Source organism: Ovis aries, chromosome 6 (assembly GCF_016772045.2).
Source record: "Ovis aries strain OAR_USU_Benz2616 breed Rambouillet chromosome 6, ARS-UI_Ramb_v3.0, whole genome shotgun sequence".
NCBI classification, from domain to species: Eukaryota; Metazoa; Chordata; class Mammalia; order Artiodactyla; family Bovidae; genus Ovis; species Ovis aries.
The window spans coordinates 19,245,786-19,265,837 of NC_056059.1; the positions used below are offsets into that span (position 1 = coordinate 19,245,786).

General features: G+C 37.0%; 2 protein-coding genes across 4 annotated transcripts in view; one reads left to right on the forward strand and one right to left on the reverse strand.

The window, feature by feature from the left end:
* The window catches only part of AIMP1 (aminoacyl tRNA synthetase complex interacting multifunctional protein 1), a 30,220-nt gene extending 11,252 nt beyond the window's left edge, over nucleotides 1–18,968 (reverse strand). For both annotated transcript variants that reach the window (XM_027970827.3, XM_042251160.2), the window contains exons 1-4: nucleotides 18,897–18,968; nucleotides 10,067–10,200; nucleotides 8,003–8,116; nucleotides 5,454–5,621 (exon numbers count right to left, since the gene is read on the reverse strand). In XM_027970827.3, the coding sequence (XP_027826628.1) occupies nucleotides 5,454–5,621; nucleotides 8,003–8,116; nucleotides 10,067–10,200; nucleotides 18,897–18,898 (418 nt within the window). In that variant the 5' untranslated portion in view covers nucleotides 18,899–18,968. The remainder of the gene's footprint in view (nucleotides 1–5,453; nucleotides 5,622–8,002; nucleotides 8,117–10,066; nucleotides 10,201–18,896) is intronic.
* Nucleotides 18,969–19,236: 268 nt separating this feature from the next.
* The window catches only part of TBCK (TBC1 domain containing kinase), a 216,323-nt gene continuing 215,507 nt past the window's right edge, over nucleotides 19,237–20,052 (forward strand). For both annotated transcript variants that reach the window (XR_009601134.1, XM_027971381.3), the window contains exon 1: nucleotides 19,237–19,526. The gene's annotated coding sequence lies outside the window, so the exon portion shown is untranslated. The remainder of the gene's footprint in view (nucleotides 19,527–20,052) is intronic.

The window sequence follows — 20,052 nt, forward strand, 5'->3', positions numbered from 1 at the left end:
AAATACCACTTTTCATGTAACATATCAGCAAAGATTTTTTAAAAATAGTTGAGAGCCCTAATGATAAAGAAATATATATATAATTACTACAAAAATCTTAATAGTTATCTTTGAGTGATAAACTATGTATTTAAAACACTACATATGGCAACCCACTCCAGCATTCTTTACTGAAGAACCCCAAAGACAAGAGGAGCCTGCCAAGCTACAGTCCATGGGGTCACAGACAGTTGGACACATGTAGGTGACTGAACAACATACATACTACTGTAACAATATGATATAGCTATATTCATGAATTTTAAAACTTTAGGCATTTGAAATACCTTTTTCAGGGATTTACATTACACAGGTGATTGTAAATATGAAATTCCATACCAAGAACTTTGTTAGTCATCATAAAGAGACTTTAGAAATGTTTCATTAACAAATGAGTAATGCTCGTAAGTGTAGTACAGAAAGACTGTATGTGTCCCACAGCCCTTGCGAGAACAGAATTTTGGCAATCTTGGCAGTCAACATAGATGAAACAGTCCTCTATTCCAGCACTGTCCAAGACAGCAGTTGCTGACTCCATACGATTTTTAACATTTAAATTTAAAATAATTTAAAATACAGTTCTTTAGTCATACTAGACACGTTTTTAACCATTTAGCAGCCACACATGGCTATGTCTACTGTGTCGGATAACCCAGCTATAGAGAACAGAAAGTTCTACTGAACACAGGTATTCAAGACCTAGATCTCTATTTGGTCTTGGATGCTCCCTCCTCAAAAGCAAGACTTTGTTGTCTCATTTAACCACAAGACTGACTGATCTTGTGGCCACAATACTGCATCCTCTTTGAGAATGGACTTTTTACCAAACTTATAAAAACAGGTTGCATGAATGTTTTGTACCTACTTGATAAAATTCATAAAAAGAAAGAATCAGTCTGACTTGCTTCCTTTGTAACCATACCACCTAGTGGTGAAGCGATGTAGAAGAGGATGCACAACACCTAGAAGTATTCATGCTTATCAAAAGGAATGGACAAGAGTTAGGTGCTAAAATGGCTTAGATCAGTTTACGAATCCCTCAGCCCTTTTATATTTTCCAAAAAAATTTAAAGAGTTTAAGTACCATGAGAGGCATGCGTAATGAATGATGAAAACGTATTTTTTGACATTTGGGAAAATGAAGTCCAGAAAGGAATAAAGGAAAGTTAAAATAAGGAGTCAGATTTATGATTAGAAAAACAGCTTTGGCGGCCAGGTAAGGACAAACTAGAAAACACGAGGCTTTAATATTAATTCAGATGAGATCACAAGAACCTGGACTACCTGGTGTCACAAGGTACGAAGTTGCTTCAGGTGCCAGACTCTTAGTGATCCGATGCACTGTAACCCACCAGGCTCCTCTGTTCATGGCATTTTCCAGGGCTGCCACTTCCTCCTCAAGGGATCTTCCCAACCCAGGGATCAAACCTGCATCTCCTCTGTCTCCTATATTGGCAGGTGAATTCTTTACCACTGAGCTATTGGGAAGCCTGAATTACCTGGTAGCACCTATAAAACTGCAGCACAGAACTGGGCTCCAGATAGGTTTTGGTGGTAGGAATTACAGCCAAAGCTGATTTTATTGTGCTTCCCTTTATTGTGCTTTGTAGATAACTGCATTATTTACAAAAGGAAGGTTTGTGGCAACTCTGCATCAAGCAACTTTCTTGACATCGTTCTTTCAGCAGCATTTGTCACGTTGTGTCTTGGTGTCAATTTCTGGTAATCCTTAAAATATTTCAAATTTTTTCATTATTATATTTGTCACGGTGATCTGTGGTCTGAGATCTTTAATGTCACTATTGTAAATGCTTTGGGGTACCACAAACCATGCCCATATAAAAGGCTAAAACTTAATAACTGTGTGTGTTCTGACTGTTTGACCATCAACCAACCCATCTGTCTCTCTCCTTTTCCTCTGGCCAAAATTAAGCCAATTAAGAACCCTACAATGAAGAAAGAGAATGCAGCTATCTCATTTATAATTTCTATTCTGGTTACATGTTCAAATAATATTTTCAATGTATTAGGTTACAATGTATTATTAAAATTAATTTCACTTGCTTTTTATATTGAGATTACTCAGAAACATTAAACTATATATACACTTCATGTTATATAACTATTGGACAGAACTCTCTTAGAACATTATGGTCCAATAATACAAAAAAGGAGTTTAAATGTATTATGCTTTTGTTACATAAAGATATGATCAGGGCATCAATACAAGACTCTGAAGTGTAAAAGCAACAACAAAACTTTAAAACTCTTTGTCATTAAAAAAAAAAAGAACCCTACAATGGCCTTTAATAAGTGATCAAGTGAAAGGAAAAGTCACATACTCTTCACATTTAAAAGCTAGGAATGATTAAGCTTAGTGAGGCAGGCATGTTGAAACCCAACACAGGCCAAAAGCTGGATCTTTTCTGTCAAACAGCCAAATTGTGAATGCAAAAAAAAACCGCTGTTGAAGAAAATGAAAAGTGCTACTCCAGAAAAGACATTAATGATAAGAAAGCAAAACAGTCATGTTGATAACATGGAGAAAGCTTTAATGGCCTGGAGAGAAGAGGAAACCAGACATATTCCTTTAAGCCAAAGCCTAACCAAGAGCCAAGCCTTAACTCTCTTCAATTGTGTGAAGGCTGATAGAGATAAGAATCTGCAAAAACAAAAGGTTAATGCTAGCAGCACTTGGTTCATGAGACTGAAGGATACAAGTTGTCTTCATAACATAAAAATTCAAGGTGAAGCAGCAAGTGATGTAAAAGCTGTAATTCAGAAGGTCTAGTTAAGATAATTAATGAAGTGGCTACATTCATTGTAAGCCTTCTATGTAAGAAGACGCCACCTAGGACTTCCATAGTTAGAGAGGAGAAGTCAATGCCTGGCTTCAAAGGACAGGCTGACTCTCTTGTTAGGGGTAATGCAGCTGGTGACCTTAAGTTGAAGCCAAGGCTCATTTACCATTCTGAAAATCCTTTGGCCCTTAAGAATGACACTAAATCTATTCTGCTTGTGCTCTATAAATCAAACAACAAAGCCTGTAAACAGATGGCAGTACATCTGTTTACAACATGGTTTACAAAATATTTTAAGTCCACTGTTGAGAGACTTTCACCTCACAAGAATGACTTCTTTCAAAATGTTACTGCTCACTGGCAATCTACCTGGTCACCCAAGAGCTCTAATAAAGATGTGAAGTGAGATTAAGCTTGTTTTCATGTCTGTTAATACAACATCTATTCTACAGCCCATGGATCAATAAATTTGACTTTCAAGTCTTATTCTTAAGAAGGACACTTTTTAAAGCTATAGCTGCCACATATAGTAATTTCTCCGACAGAATGATGCAAAGTAGATTAAAAACCTTCTGGAGATGATTCACCATTTGAGATGTCATTATGAATTCATGGAAAGAGGTCAAATATCAACATTAACAGGAGCTGGGAAAAAGTAAATTCCCACCCTCATGTATAATTTTGAGGAGTTCTAGATTTCAGTGGAAGAAGAAACTGCAGATTTAGCAAGAGATCTAGAATTGCAAACGGAGCCTAAAGATGTGACTAAACTGCTGTAATCTCATGATAAAATATTAGTGAATAAGGAATTGCGTCTAATGAAGGTGCAAAGAAAGTCGTTTCTTGACATGGGATCAACTCCTAGTGAAGAGGCTGTGAAGATTGCTGAAATGTAACAAAGGATTCAGAACATTACATAAATCTGGCTGATAAAGCCGTTGGCAGGGTTTGAGAAGACTGACTCAAATTTGGGAAGAAGTTCTACTGTGGGTAAAATGCTATCAAACAGAATTATGTGCTACAGATAAATAGTTTGTGAGGAAGATTCAACCAATACAGCAAACTTCACTGTTGTCTTATTTAAAAAAACTGCCACAGCCAGTCAACCATCAGCAACCATAAGCTTGATAAGTCAGCAGCCATCAACACTGAAAAAGACTCTCCTCCATCAAAAAGATTATGACTTGCTAAAGGTTCAGGTGATGGTCAGCATGTTTTAGCAATACAGTATTTTTAATTAAGGTATGTACAGTTTTTTTTTTTTAAGGTATACTGCTATTGACCACTTAATAGACCACAGTACAGTGTAAGCGTAACTTTCATATACTGGGAAACCAAAAAATTCTTGTGACTTGCTTTCTTGTGCTATCTGCTTTATTTTGATGGTCTGGAAATGAATCCGCAATATCCCTGAGATATGACTATACAGCTTTTGGCAGTCAATTAGATACAAAAATTGAGGGACAGTGACAAGTTAAGGTTGACTGCAAGATTTCTACTCTAATTGTCTAAGTGGACAGTGATATACTCTCTACTTCAGTTCTTACGGATTCCTAAAACTTTAACTCCCCAATGCTAATTCAGACATTCTACTTTGACTGGAATATTGCTTTCTTATCTTCATGACTGCTTCTAAGCTAACTTCTGCCTGTGATTTCTCTGAAACTGTTCCCTACAAATACATTCAAATTCAGTCGTACCAACCTGCATGTGGTTCTCTCCTTTCTGGTTTTAGTTATGCTAGTCCCTCTACCTCAAGTCATGCTCTTACCCTGTCAACCTGGTCAACCTTTACAACCCTTGAGGGCCCACCTTTAATGTTCCATTATCCTACTGTTCTTAAGCTTTATTCTAATTCATAAAAGTTTGAACTTTCTTCTTGACACTGTTATAAAAAATGTTGACATTTGGTAAACTAGTCAAGTGCCAAACAAATTTAACTGTTAAAAAGTACCTTTTTAGATGTCCATCAGCAGATGAATGGATAAGAAAGCTATGGTACATATACACAATGGAGTATTACTCAGCCGTAAAAAAAGAATTCATTTGAATCAGTTCTGATGAGATGGATGAAACTGGAGCCGATTATACAGAATGAAGTAAGCCAGAAAGAAAAACACCAATACAGTATACTAACACATATATATGGAATTTAGGAAGATGGCAATGACGACCCTGTATGCAAGACAGGGAAAGAGACACAGATGTGTATAACGGACTTTTGGACTCAGAGGGAGAGGGAGAGGGTGGGATGATTTGGGAGAATGACATTCTAACATGTATACTATCATGTAAGAATTGAATCGCCAGTCTATGTCTGACGCAGGATGCAGCATGCTTGGGACTGGTGCATGGGGATGACCCAGAGAGATGTTATGGGGAGGGGAGGTGGGAGGGGGTTCATATTTGGGAACGCATGTAAGAATTAAAGATTTTAAAATTTAAAAAAATAAAAAACTAAAAAAAAAAAAAAAAAAGAAATGCTGCTGTAGGACCAGATGGCCTGTGAGGTCCCTTAGAGTGCTCGTAGGGTTGCCCCCGCTCCCACCTTTTCGGCTTTTTTGCTCAACCTCTTACAGGAAAAAGCAACAACAACAACAACAAAAAAAGTACCTTTCTTTTCAGCTTTCTCTTTCATCTTCTTTTCTTCTTCTCCTCCTCCTTTTACTTGCTCTTTAGCACCAGAAGATACGGTTGTTATTGGTATAGATTGTATCTCATTTTCAGAAACTGCAGAATCCATTTTTAGTGGAGTACCAGATGGAAATGGTATTTGTTTTACTGACAAGGAAAATGAAATGTCATTTATGTTTAACAGTTTCAAGAAAATGAAATGTCATTTATAGTTTTCATGACTGAAAAATACGAAACTGTGAATCATAAACTATTTTGAAACAAATACAGTTGATATACAATGTTACAGGTATTCAATATAATGATTAACAATTTTAAATGTGATACTCTATTTATAGTTATTATAAAATATTGCCTATATTCCCCATGATGGATAATATATCCTTGTAGCTTATCTAATACACAACTATTTGTACCTCTTAACCTCCAACTCCAATATTGCACCCCTTTTCCCTCTCTCCGGTGAAAACCACTGTTTTGTTCCCTACATCTATGAGTCAGCTTTGATTTTTATTGTATTCACTAGTTGGTTGTAATTTTAGATTCCATCTATATGTATTTGACTTTATCTGTCTGACTTATTTCACTTGGCATGATACCCTGCCTGAGTCCACCCATGTTGCTGCAAATGGAAAAATATCATGCTTTTTTATGGCCGAATAGGACTGACAAAGGTCAGTTTTCATTCCAATCCCAAAGAAAGGCAATGCCAAAGAATGCTCAAACTACCGCACAATTGCACTCATCTCACATGCTAGTAAAGTAATGCTCAACATTCTCCAAGCCAGGCTTCAGCAATACATGAACCATGAACTTCCAGATGTTCAAGCTGGTTTTAGAAAAGGCAGAGGAACCAGAGATCAAATTGCCAACATCCGCTGGATCCAGAAAAACATCTATTTCTGCCTTATTGACTATGCCAAAGCCTTTGACTCTGTGGATCACAATAAATTGTGGAAAATTCTGAAAGAGATGGGAATACCAGACCACCTGAACTGCCTCTTGAGAAATCTGTATGCAGGTCAGGAAGCAACAGTTAGAACTGGACATGGAACGACAGACTGGTTCCAAATAGGAAAAGGCTGTATATCGTCACCCTGCTTATTTAACTTCTATGCATGGTACATCACGAGAAATGCTGGGCTTGGAAGAAGCACAAGCTGGAATCAAGACTGACAGGAGAAATATCAATAACCTCAGATATACAGATGACACCACCCTTATGGCAGAAAATAAAGAGGAACTAAAAAGCCTCTTGATGAAAGTGAAAGAGAAGAGTGAAAAAGTTGGCTTAAAGCTCAACATTCAGAAAACTAAGATCATGGCATCCGGTCCCATCACTTAATGGGAAATAGATGAGGAAACAGTGGAAACAGTGTCAGACTTTATCTTTTTGGGCTCCAAAATCACTGCAGATGGTGACTGCGGCCATGAAATTAAGATACTTACTCCTTGGAAGCAAAGTTATGAACAACCTAGATAGCATGTTGAAAAGCAGAGATATTACTTTGCCAACAAAGGTCCATCTAGTCAAGGCTATGGTTTCTCCAGTGGTCATTTATGGATTTGAGAGTTGGACTGTGAAGAAAGCTGAGCGCCAAAGAATTGATGCTTTTGAACTGTGGTGTTGGAGAAGACTCTTGAGAGTCCCTTGGACTGCAAGGAGATCCAACCAGTCCATCCTAAAGATCAGTCCTTGGTGTTAATTGGAAGGGCTGATGCTAAAGCTGAAACTCCAATACTTTGGCCACCTCATGCGAAGAGTTGATTCATTGGTAAAGACCCTGATGCTGGGAGGCATTGGGGGCAGAAGGAGAAGGGGATGACAGAGGATGAGATGATTGGATGGCATCACTGACTGGATGCACGTGAGTCTGGGTGAACTCCGGGAGTTGGTGATGGACAGGGAGGCCTGGCGTGCTGCGATTCATGGGGTCGCAAAGAGTCGGACACAACTGAGCAACTGAACTGAACTGAACTGGGGCACTTTTAAAATAATTCAATAAAAACTTTCATTTCATTTACAACATACCAGGTGAAATGATAAATATCTGCTGATTTGGATATTTGATTTCAGGCAAATTACCTCTCTAAGAGTCAATGTATAAAACAAGAATATCTGTGTATATAAGATTTTAAGGATAAAATACATAACGTATATGAACCACTTGGTAGTGCCTGGCATACAGCAAAACTTAATAAATGTTAACTAAATACTATCATGGCTTATTTTCAACTCTACTCAATCGGGAATAGTGATGATCGAGTTTAATAGGGGATCAGTGATGATCACAACAGAGATTAGAATACAGCTCTCTAAACTCCAATTTTGGCACTTTTTGCATGATCTCAGGCAAGATCATCTATCTGCCTTTTCTAAGTCTGTATGTTCTCTTCAGTGTAAGAGGATAAATGCATGAGAAGGGCAGTTCTGAGGATGAGACGAGTAATCAAGCGTAAAACCCAACTTAATAAAGCATGTAATAATTATTGTTATGAATCAACCTATCATTTCTATGATTAATCACCTCCATTTTGAATTTCTGCCTTAATTAGCTCTTGTTTCAATCCTTCAATTTCTTTCTTCAATTTAGCATTTTCAACTCGAAGTTTCTTCTCTTCTCTCAAAGTTGCCTGCAAAACTGGGATCAAGAACCACCAGTTAAGATACAGCTCTGTTTTCTACAAGGTTTCTTATGAATACTACTTGATAAAAACATAGCCAGTATAAACAAAGCTAGAACCAAATGTTTCACCAGTTCCCTTGTATCAGTTTAATATTTATTAAAAAACATGATATTTAAAAGACAAAGGGAGAAAATCTTGAAGTAAAAACAGAAGAGGTTTTGTTTATCAGTCATTTTCCTAGCTTTTATAAAAATGCTATGACAGTGTAAGAACCTCGTTCAGTGTTATTAACAGGTTAACTGAGAGACAAATATCAGATACATTAAACTTTTTTCAAAGTCTAAGATCTAATAATGATACCAAACAATAAAAAATTGTTGTCATTTCTTCCTTTTTAATCAGTATCTTGTAAAGGGAAATGAAAACTCTCTAATTCCTAATGTCTCAAAAATAGAGCTGGTCAAACATTAAATGAAATGATTTGCTCAACATAGTGTGTTAAAGGTGAGCAATAGGGTATACAAAATATCAAAGACAAAGATTCTCATTGGGGTTGGTACCACTCTCTAGGGGGTACTTTGAAAATCTGTAAGGGAATTTTTGGCTGTCATGAATAATGGGAGTCAGTACTGGCATTTGGAGGGCAGAGGTCAGGGATTTCAGATGTTCTGCAATAGGTTAGATATTCCTGTGAAATGAAGAACTGTCTCATATCCTGCAGGATTTTGCACTGACATTGTACAGATGCACAGGTGAAATCCTGTTTATTATTTGGGCCTAGATTCTAGTTATTTTTTACATTTAAACATTTTTTTAACATTTTCATTATACTCTGAATTTTCTAGGAATCAAGTACCATGCAAATCAAGCGTGAACTGTACTTTGTTTTGTTCAAGAGTTCTATCTAAAGAAACATCATTCATCATTTTGAGTAAATCAAAAGCATGACTCAAAGCTGATTTTGGTATCTGGGTTGCCAACACAAAGGCATACTATTATATCACTCTGTCCTATGCCTGCTGCATTTCTGCTGATTCCATGTATGCAAATCACATAGCATGTGATACTCTCGTGTCAAGCAGTATAGTCCAGTACTACTCTCCATAAATTACTTCCTTTTTAATTCTCTTCTATATTACATACATCTCTATAATCTGTTCATCTTTCTAATGGAAAGAAGTGTTAGAATTTTTTTTAAATAATAAGAAAAATCCTTTTTAAATTGTAAGAAAAACAGTAAGAATATAAAACATTACAAAAATAATTAAAACAGTATTTAAAAAGAAGAAAAATTTGATAAAGGGAAAATTTTTTAGATAGTAAATGTAGGATTCTGTGAGTTACTCAGTTTTATGTAGCAGACAAAAGCATTTATTCAAATAAGTGATGGTAAAAGATTTTGGAATTTTCATAGCATTACCATTGGCTATTGAGAATAACATATACAAAAAATAACCTAAATTCTAGAAGCAGAAATTTAGATTTGATATTTTTGTGAATGCATCATAGCAATTTTGAGGTAAAACATAAGTACTGGAAAAAACTGTAAAAACCATTTCAGAAAATACCCAAAAAGAGAGCAATGTGAAAGTAAAGATTTTTCTTTTATATGAAGTTAAAGGAGATATTTGAGTTTCTATTTGATTTTACCCAGCTTTCTTCATTTTTAGTCTCTTAACTCTATACCAACTTATTTTAAATATTAATTTTTCTTTATTAGTCTTGAATTAACACATTGTTTTCTCTAAATATTACGTGTTCACCATACACCACAATTCTAACTTATCTTAATCCCAGAATATTTCTTCACTCATAATTGCAACATTAAAGGAATACAGAAGTCATCATCAAGACTGTGAAGTAATACTGTCTGTGGTAAACACATTTTTTTTTTTTTGTCATCACCATATGAATTCATTTTAAGTATCTCCCTAGAAAACTTACAAATTTTCAAATTTTCTTACTTGCTTTCTCCTTAAGAAGAGCAACTTGCTGCTTAAGATATTCAATAATTTGATCTGCTTCTGCACCCTTCTGCTCCAATCTCTTCAGAACAGCATCACCAGTTGCCATTTTTGCCAAGAAACGGCAGAAAATCCTAAGTGAAAAAAATGAAAGTGATACATTATACTGTAGAATAAGTAAGTTTATTGTACAGGACACCATGAACAAGCAGTCTGAAAGGAAAAACATTTCTACTGCAATAGAACCATATATTAGAAAAACAAATCAATTAAGCAGCAGAAATGTTAACAGATTAATTCCTCACTCTGATTGGAAAAGAAAATTTCATTTTTTCCCAAAAGCAGAAAATACGATATTTAATCGTATTTCAGGTTAAAGTTTTAAAGCAAGCTTTAAATACTGCAGAATATTATGACATAAGAAAGGAACACTAAGAGACAGACTAATAACAACCTTAACTAAGAGATAACTGAGTACTATACCTGAGTTCCAAAGTAAAGACAATTACTGAATCTTTTCTTTATATGTTTCTTTCATGTATTGGGTATTTCTACTGTCTATTTAATTATGTACAAACTTACATGTAAGGAAGAACATGTAAATTAGGAAAGACAATATTAAAAGAAAAAGATCAACAATTAGGAAATATCAATATTAATCATATAGATACTGAGATATAATGTCAGTGTATATATATTATATATAGAGAAAATTCTGCAGAATTCTTTATATACAGACATAAAGAATTCTATACATATATAGACACCCTGACATTCGAATATATTCAAATTCTATATAATATACTCTAACAAAATATATATTATATATACATACACTGACATGACATATATAGAAGTCTGTATATCATATAATTCTATTTCCTTTTGTAGAAAAAAATAGAATTTTAATTTTATAATAATTCATAGAAATTAGAAGACATCCTATCAGTATGCAGATATTGTAAATATAAGCAAAATTCTGGGATTAATTCATCATGTTCGAAAGTTCAAACTTTTGAAGCCAAGTTCATGAAGTTTATACTGCCAAATATTAAAACAGTCACAATGACAAAAGGTTAATCATTAACAATACTAAGAATTGCTTTTTACTTAATTTAGCATCAGTTTACACTTTAAAGTATGACACAAACATTGCTGAAACAGTTCTTATTTAAAATAAATGATACACAGCGGTGAAGTTTTATTAAAAAACTGGCTAACAGTGGACAAATAATATGATTGTTTTAAAATTTCAAATTATTAGGCAAAGAATACTGAGATGTAAAAAGAAAACCAACCCTCAAAAATCTTTATGCTAACAGTGACAATGTATGATACAGAAGAAGTTTTAAAAAACCTTATAAAAATAAAGTTGTTAGTAATGAAGAAACTATAAATGGGGCAAAGGTGGTTAATCTGGAAAAGCCACACTAAACTGCTCCATGGACTATTAAGGACTATTACTTAATAGCTTAAAAAAATAGAGGGAAAAAAATGTACAAGAGTGAAAATGAAGATATAACTTCTTAAATTCTGCCAATTTTTAACCAAAAGTGAATACACAATAACCCTGCTATTGCTCCTCAAATGTTAAAGCCAGAATTTTAGAGAAAAATACATGGACATATGATGAAAATTTAAAGTAAAAAAGTTATTTTTTTTTAACCTTTAGTATCCCAGTTACAGCATTCTTTTAGTTTGATGTCTATTTCAGTTTAACATAAGTAGTGACCAAATATTATATATTTCAATAGGCGAAATACAGCTATCGCTAACAGATTTGGCCTAAATTGTTTGGCGTAAGTTGTAACTTTTGCTTCCCTGCTGCTGCTGCTGCTGCTGCTGCTGCTGCTGCTGCTAAGTCACTTCAGTCGTGTCCGACTCTATGCGACCCCATAGACGGCAGCCCACCAGGCTCCCCCGTCCCTGGGATTCTCAAGGCAAGAACACTGGAGTGGGCTGCTATTTCCTTCTCTAGTGCATGAGAGTGAAAAGTGAAAGTGAAGTCGCTCAGTCGTGTCCGACTCTTAGCGACCCCATGGACTGTAGCCCACCAGGCTCCTCCGTCCATGGGATTTTCCAGGCAAGAGTACTGGAGTGGGGTGCCATTGCCTTCTCCGTTTGCTTACCTACCAATGAAATATTTGATGAGTGATACTAAGATGAATGTGAAATTAGTGATACATATTAGAAAAAACCCTAGTAAACTTCTCTTAACAGATATGAAATAAATAGATTTAAGTGTAAAACAGGTCTCATAAATTGAACAGTAGTTCCTTAAAGCCATCTCACAAATACATCAAGTTGCTTAAAAAACCAAATATGAAACATGTGCCCTAAAACAGCTTCAAAACTAAGACTAAAAATAATTCACAAAATACAAGTAATAAATCCTAGTCTACAAGCAAAAAAGATCTATAATTATCCTGAAATAAATCTATTAACTACCTGGAAAACATAGTTATGAGTTAAGTAAAATATAACTTTTGTGATACGTATTGAAACACAGGCTGTTTAGGAAGAGAGAATGCCATGTTTCAAAACACAGAAACACAATTAAGTTAAACATATAAATACATGTACACATAAGAGGAAACAATGTGATAAAGGGAGATGACAGAATAATCCTCAAAATCCTTGTTAACTAATGGTGAGGGGTTAGGATATATAAAGTGAAAAGAGTAGCCATTTCAGGGAAACCAATATATTATTAGGCTTCCCTGGTGGCTCAGACGGTAAAGCGTCTGCCTGCAATGCGGGAGACCCGGGTTCAATTCCTGGGTGGGGAAGATCCCCTGGAGAAGGAAATGGCAGTCCGCTCCAGCACTCTTGTCTGGAAAATCCCATGGATGGAGGAGCCTGATAGGCTACAGTCCATGGAGTCGCAAAGAGTCGGACATGACCAAAAACAGGAAAAAAATTACAGCCTGTTAAGAATAGTTAATAATTCACTTGGTAGAAAATGGTTTAACAATCAGCTTTAAACATTTTTATAAGTAAACTTTATTTTATAAGTAAACTTTAAATATTTTTATAAGTTTTTTCTCAATAAAATGTATGTATCTCTCACTCAAATACGAACAGGTAAAACACCACCCAGCTTTTCTTATACTTTAAATACTGCAGGATACTAATATACTATCCATATAAAGATAACTAATATATTTAATTATATTAATTTAGTTAACATATTATAAAAATAAGTATAACGTATATCCTTAGCCGTAAGTGTAAAAATACTTGCTTAAATTAAGGTCTAGTTTTAAATTGGTAAAATCCAGGACCTAGAAACATGAGCTACCTGAAACTTTCAGTAAAAATGAATTTTCTAACTACTAAGTGGATAAACAGGAGAAATAAGAAAGAAAAAAGAAACAGTATTAGCAACAGACAGAAATGTTACTGGAAAACACTTATGTCAGCTATGAAATCTTAAAATACTGAGAATACAGAAGGATCCTATTCAACCATTCATATATAAAATAACTGTGGATGAAGCCATCTCGGTTTTCTTCAGGTACCGGTTAAAGAAGCGACTGGCTACCCACTCCAGTATTCTTGCCTGGAGAACGGACAGAGGAGTCTGGTGGGCTACAGCTCATGGGGTTGCAAAGAGTCAAACACCACTGAGCAACTAACACTTCCACTTTCCACTTTCATGTTTATGGCAACAATGCTAGCTTAAGGTCACTGCTTTAAGTTCAGACAAATGTTTATCATTCAAGCCGGTGCTCATTTCACTACCCTGTGCTGACTGCTGCACAGGGTTCAATTTTACATTGAGTGTCCATTGGATTTCAAAATTTTAGGCCTGCTTAGTCTCTTCAGAGCTTTTAATATGCTAATACATAGAGGATTTCTCAAGATGATAAAGTTAATAATAGGTAACTTCTGCAGAGCATTTATCATGGGCTGGCTAAATGCTGTGCATACATCAGCTACAAATACAGCTATTATCTCCATTATATACAGAAGAAAATTTGACTTAAAATTAATTTGCCTCAGGTCATGTGGCTAGTTTGTAAATGAGGATTAAAACTTAGGTCTGTCTGATTCTGGAGTTAGCTCCTTTAATGCCCAAGCTATAATATCAATAAAGGATATGATTATGACGCACTTCCCGAAGTATTTTGCCATGGAATGCTAACCAATGAAAAGCTATTAAAATTTACTTGAACAAAAATTTCCTACAACAGTTTGGGAATGCTGACTTACTCTGCACCAAAAAAAAAAAAAAAAAAAGATTATGTGATTAAAATAGATATAATACTTAACTGCATGCACAGTAATTACAAATCTAAAACATTTACAGAGAAGAAAACAGTATATCCAGTATGTTAACTGTATTTGGACAGTAGGAGTCAAAGCTTTTTTCCCCTTTTTCCTCTACTAAATTTTAAAAAATAAACATTCTATGATAAAAAACTTTGTAAAGTATTAACTAAGTTACTCTGCCCTTTCACATTGTTTTTTTCAACATAACCACCATATTTCATCAAACCTAAAATGCTGCTGTAAGATGCCACTAATGATAAAACCAGGTGAAGCTGATTTTATGAAACACATGAATTTAGACTGTATCTTAATCATTAAAACACTTACATAAAAAATTATTTCTGAGATTCCTATCATTTCTTTTTTTAAGATTTTTTTTAATGGACCATTAAATTTTTTTAATTGAATTTGTTACCATAATGCCAGTATTTTATGTGTTTTTTTGGCCACAAGGCATTTGGGATCATAGCTTTCTGACTAGGGATCAAACTCATACTCTGCATTGGAAGGCGAAGCCTGAATCACTGTACCATCAGGGAAGTCCCTGAGAGCCCTATCATTACTAAATGGCTTCCCTTTACTTCAGCAATCTTTCAGTAGTCTTCCTCATTCTGATTTTAAATTGCCAGTATTTTAAAAATTAACAAATCTTCTACCCCAGTCTCTCAATGTTAGGAACCAATCAAACAGTTGCTTTGAAATGGCAGTTTTAACTACAGATTTTCATTTCTACTTTATAGCATAGAGAACTCCACCAAAATTTGGAAGTGATTCTCTATTTCTCAAAATATCTGATTTTGCTGTCTCAGAATTGCAATTAACTAAAAATTTATATTCTCCTTAGACACTCTAAGCATTGTATCTCATCAAATATAAGATGTCGTCAATTGTGTAACAGCTCCAGTAATTAAGGAAAAAGCCATCGCTGATTTAACTGATCTAATTGATCTAATGCTTTCTTACATTTAGTCACATCCTGTATTATGTACTGAAATACCTGCTTTGAATTTACTGTTTCTTGCTTTCAAGTATGTGATCAGGGGATGAATTCAAAGTTCAGCTCTGCCACTCATTCATTAGCTGTGACTGTATTACTCAAGTATAGCTGATTTACAACGTTGTGTTAGTTGCAGGTGCACAGCAAAGTAATTCAGCTATACACATATACACACACACATATTTTCTTATTCAGATTCTTTTCCCATATAGGTTGTTACAAAATACTGAGCATAGTTCCCTCCGCTATACAGTAGGCCCATGTTACTTAACCCATTTTATATAAAGCAGTGAGTGTAAGTTACTCCCAAATTCCTAATTTACACTCCCCTGCCTCATCTTTCCCCTTTGTTGACTATAAGTTTGCTTTCTACATCTGTCTGTTTCTGTTTGGTAAATAAGTTCATTTTTAGATTTTACATATAAGTGATATTGTATGATATTTGTCATTCTCTCTCTGACTTCACTTCACTTAGTATGATAATCTCCAGGTTCATCCATCATGCTACACATGGCATTATTTCATTCTTTTTTACGGCTGAATAGTATTTCATTGTGGATATGTGTGTGTGCACACAAATGTGTGTCTATACACACCATATCTTCTTTATCCACTCATCTCTTTGATGGACATTTAAGGTGCTTCCACGTCTTGGCTATAGTAAATAATGCTTAGGTAAACACTGGGGTGTGTGTATCTTTTCAAATTATAATTTTCTTTAGCTATCTTCCCAGGACTGGGATTGCAGGATCATATGGTAGGTCTAATTTGTTTTTTAAAGAATCTCCATACTGTTCTTCATAGTGGCTGTACCAATTTACATTCCCACTAACACTGCAGGAGGTTTTCCTTTTCTCCACACCCTCTACAGCATTGATAATTTATAGATTTTTTTGATGATGGCCATTCTGATTGATGTAAGGTGATAACTCACTATAGTTTTGATTTGCATTTCTCTAATAATTAGCGATGTTGAGCATTTTTCATGTGCCTTTTGGCCATCTGTATGTCTGCTCTGGAGAAATGTCTTAGATATTCTGCCCATTTTTTGATTGGGTTGCAAGGTGATCACCACAATAATCCAGTTAACATCCTTTACCATACATAGTTATAATTATTTTTCTTATGATGAGAACCATCAAGATTCAGTCTCCTGTCTTCTAACATGCAAAACTATTATTAACCATAGTCACTATGGTGTACATTACATCCCTGTGACAATCATTTTACAACTGGAAATTTGTATTTATTCTTGTTTGTCTTTACTCACCAGAGCTTTCTTCCCCTTTATGAATGAGGACATGGGATGCTGCAGGGCTTAAGGGATGGCTATGAGAGTATGGCTAAGAGTGTTTTCTTAGTCCATGTATCTCAAACACTATGGCCATTAACACAGAAAAGCCTTTTGTCCAGTGACATATATAAAAAAATTTAAAAGGGATATGTCCTGGTTTCCCAAGACCCTCTACCAAACAAGGTAATCTTTTATCTGGTATGATTTTTCCCAACAAGATTTAACCAAACCTTTACCTTACAGGTGCACTCACCACTGTTTTGTTTTGTTTTTTTTTTTTTTTCCATTTCTAATCTAAGAACACAGTTAATTAATAGTAGCCACTATTTTAATGGGCCTGGCATACTACATACACTGTCATTTAATCTTTACAACCAGTTTATAAACTCAAGGGAAATTATGTGACTTGTCTCAGTTCAGTTCAGTTCAGCAGCTCAGTCGTGTCCGACTCTTTGTGACCCCATGAATCCCAGCACGCCAGGCCTCCCTGTCCATCACCATCTTCCGGAGTTCACTCAGATTCACGTCCATTGAGTCAGTGATGCCATCCAGCCATCTCATCCTCTGTTGTCCCCTTCTCCTCCTGCCCCCAATCCCTCCCAACATTAAAGTCTTTTCCAAGGAGTCAACTCTTCGCATGAGGTGGCCAAAGTACTGGAGTTTCAGCTTTAGCATCATTCCTTCCAAAGAAATCCCAGGGCTGATCTCCTTCAGAATGGACTGGTTGGATCTCCTTGCAGTCCAAGGAACTCTCAAGAGTCTTCTCCAACACTATACTTCAAAAGCATCAATTCTTCGACGCTCAGCCTTCTTCACAGTCTAACTCTCACATCCATACATGACTACTGGAAAACCATAGCCTTGACTAGACGGACCTTAGTCAGCAAAGTAATGTCTCTGCTTTTCTAACACCATTCAAATATTAAATAGTAAAGCCATGATTTTAACTTGTGTTTGATACTCCTAACCTCACACTAGGAGTTATTTTAAAGTGTTCCCCAAACAAAATTAAAAAAGATTAATTCATCATCCATTAAAATTCTTGCATAACTACATTATGAGGACTGAAAGTCTCACTGGCCATTTCTTACCACCCCTATTTAAGCCACCACCGTAACTTGCCAGAATTTGCGCACACGTCTCCAACCTGGTCTTTCACCCTATTCTCTCCAGTCTATTCTGGACAGCAGCCAGAGAGATCCTTTCAAAAAGGCAGTCAGGATGTAACACTTCACTGCTAGTGAATTCACTGCTAGTGAAGTGACCTAAATGCCCTTCAAGATCCTTCAGGACCTGTTCCTGCTCTCTGATTCTTTCTCCAGCTCTAACTCCTTCACTCAACTCTGACCTACAGGCTTCCTTGCTGTTCAAGCGAGTTTCTGTCTGATGGCTTTCGCAGTGTTTGATCCCTCAGCTTGACTCTAGTACCGCAAAATATGGTGGTTGTTCAGTCACCAAGTCCCGTCTGACTCTATGTGACCCTATGGACTGTAGCCCGTCAGGCTTCTCTGTCCATGGGGATTTTCAGGCAAGAATACCGGAATAATCTCCCATTTCCTTTTCCAAGTGATCTTTCTGGACCAGGAACTGAATCTGTGTACCCTGCATTGGCAGATGGATTCTTTACCACTGAACCACTAGGGAAGCCCCTTCCCAAATTACTCTTACAGCTAACTCTCTTGTTTCTGTCACCTCTACTTGAGAGTGACCTTTTCAGTGCGAACTTCAATGGCCACACTAAAATTTCAAGCCATATCCCCCTTCCCCGCTTTACTACTTTTCTTTTCAGCACTCACTACAACCTAAGACACGATAATGTTTTAAACTCTGTTTAATATGTGTCTTCCTCAATAAAACATGAACTACGGGAGAAAGGAATTTTTATCTGTTTTACTCATTCCTTTTAACCAACGCCTAAAACGGTGCCTGGAACATGGTGGACGTCGAATAACTACCTGCGCAAAGAGCGAATTCCCATCACTGCACGCAGTGCTCTCTCACACGCACAAAAGTAAACATGTTTGTGTATATACTTTTTCTAGTAACATCCTTTCCCTCGGCCCCGCGTCCCATTTTTCAAACTTGGCTCCTTCAAGAGGTCCCAAGCTCTTCCATATTTCCTCAGGCCTAGATCCGCGCTGCTGCGCGCGGGCTTCCCACTAGCACCCGCAGGCCAGGTCCTATCTCCCGAAGGCCAGTAAGGGAAAGGGGACTCCTACGATCGCAATCCGTCCTCCCCCGGACCTTCTGCGGACAACACTCACATGTATCGGTGGACTGAAGCACCTCAGCAGCTTCTGCCGGGAGCAGGTAAGGAGCGCCTCCGCCTCACGAAGGAAGTGAGAAAGGACCCAATAAGGTGTCCTCGCTAAACGCCCGAGCGGTCTACAGAGTCCACTCCAAATTCTCTGTCCCCCGCTTTTCTGTGCGCAGCCACACCACATCTCCTGTCGTCCATTCCCTCAGTTAATAACGCCAATCATCCTGCATCTCTTCCTCGGTCGCTACATTTTCTCGCCAGGTTGGGCAAGAGGCAAGATGCCACACGCCGGGGTCTTTCTTTAGAATGCCGTCGCAGAATCTGTGATGTCAGAGGAAAGGGCCGAGCTGCGGGTGGCTGGGAGAGCTGGGAGCTGTCAGCGGAGAGCGCCGGGCTCGCGCTCCTGGCGGGATTCCGAGCTGGCAACCCCCGCTAACTTCGCTCGCGGGCAGAGGGCAGTCTTGGAGCTCCTGGAGCTCCAGGAGCAGCCTCTTTTGTAGAAGTACCTGCAATGCGCTTCCTGGTGCCCTAAGCAATAGCGGCAACTGCAGCCACAGCGACAACTCTGGGGCCCTGTGTAGCAGCTCTATCCACTTGTCTTTCTGTCTGCCTGCGCCCTCAGACCCAGAGACAGGTATTTGGGTTTCCCAGTTTTTTATGGGTGGTTGAGACGGGAGGTAGAGGCGGGCAGATGCAGCGAGTGACCCCTCACTTCCCGCTGTGGTTGAAAGAGGTCACCGGTGCTGCTTTTGGCTACTGATCAGTTTCCAATCCCCACCTACAGCCCTCCTTCTCCCTGCTCAACTGAGTCCTTTGAGAACTGTAGGCATTTTTTTAAAAGGGACTGCTGCCTGGCTGTTCCAAAGGAAGGTTGAAAGAGGAGCTTAGAGAATGTGGATTCGACTCTCTCCACTAGTCAACGTAGATTCGAACTCTTGCTTTGGTTTGTTTCTTGTTTTCAAAGGCTTAGTATCGAAATGTGACATTCATTTGTGAAGTGGAAGAATGTAAACGAGTTGTCAGTGGTTGCTTTTCAAGGACTCTTGTCCCTGTTTTTGTTTGGGCTGAGGAAAAGTATATATAAAGGAAATGGACTAGTGTTATTAACCCATTAATAACTGTGAACTGTTTTATTTATAATGAGATTAGCATCTTTTGCC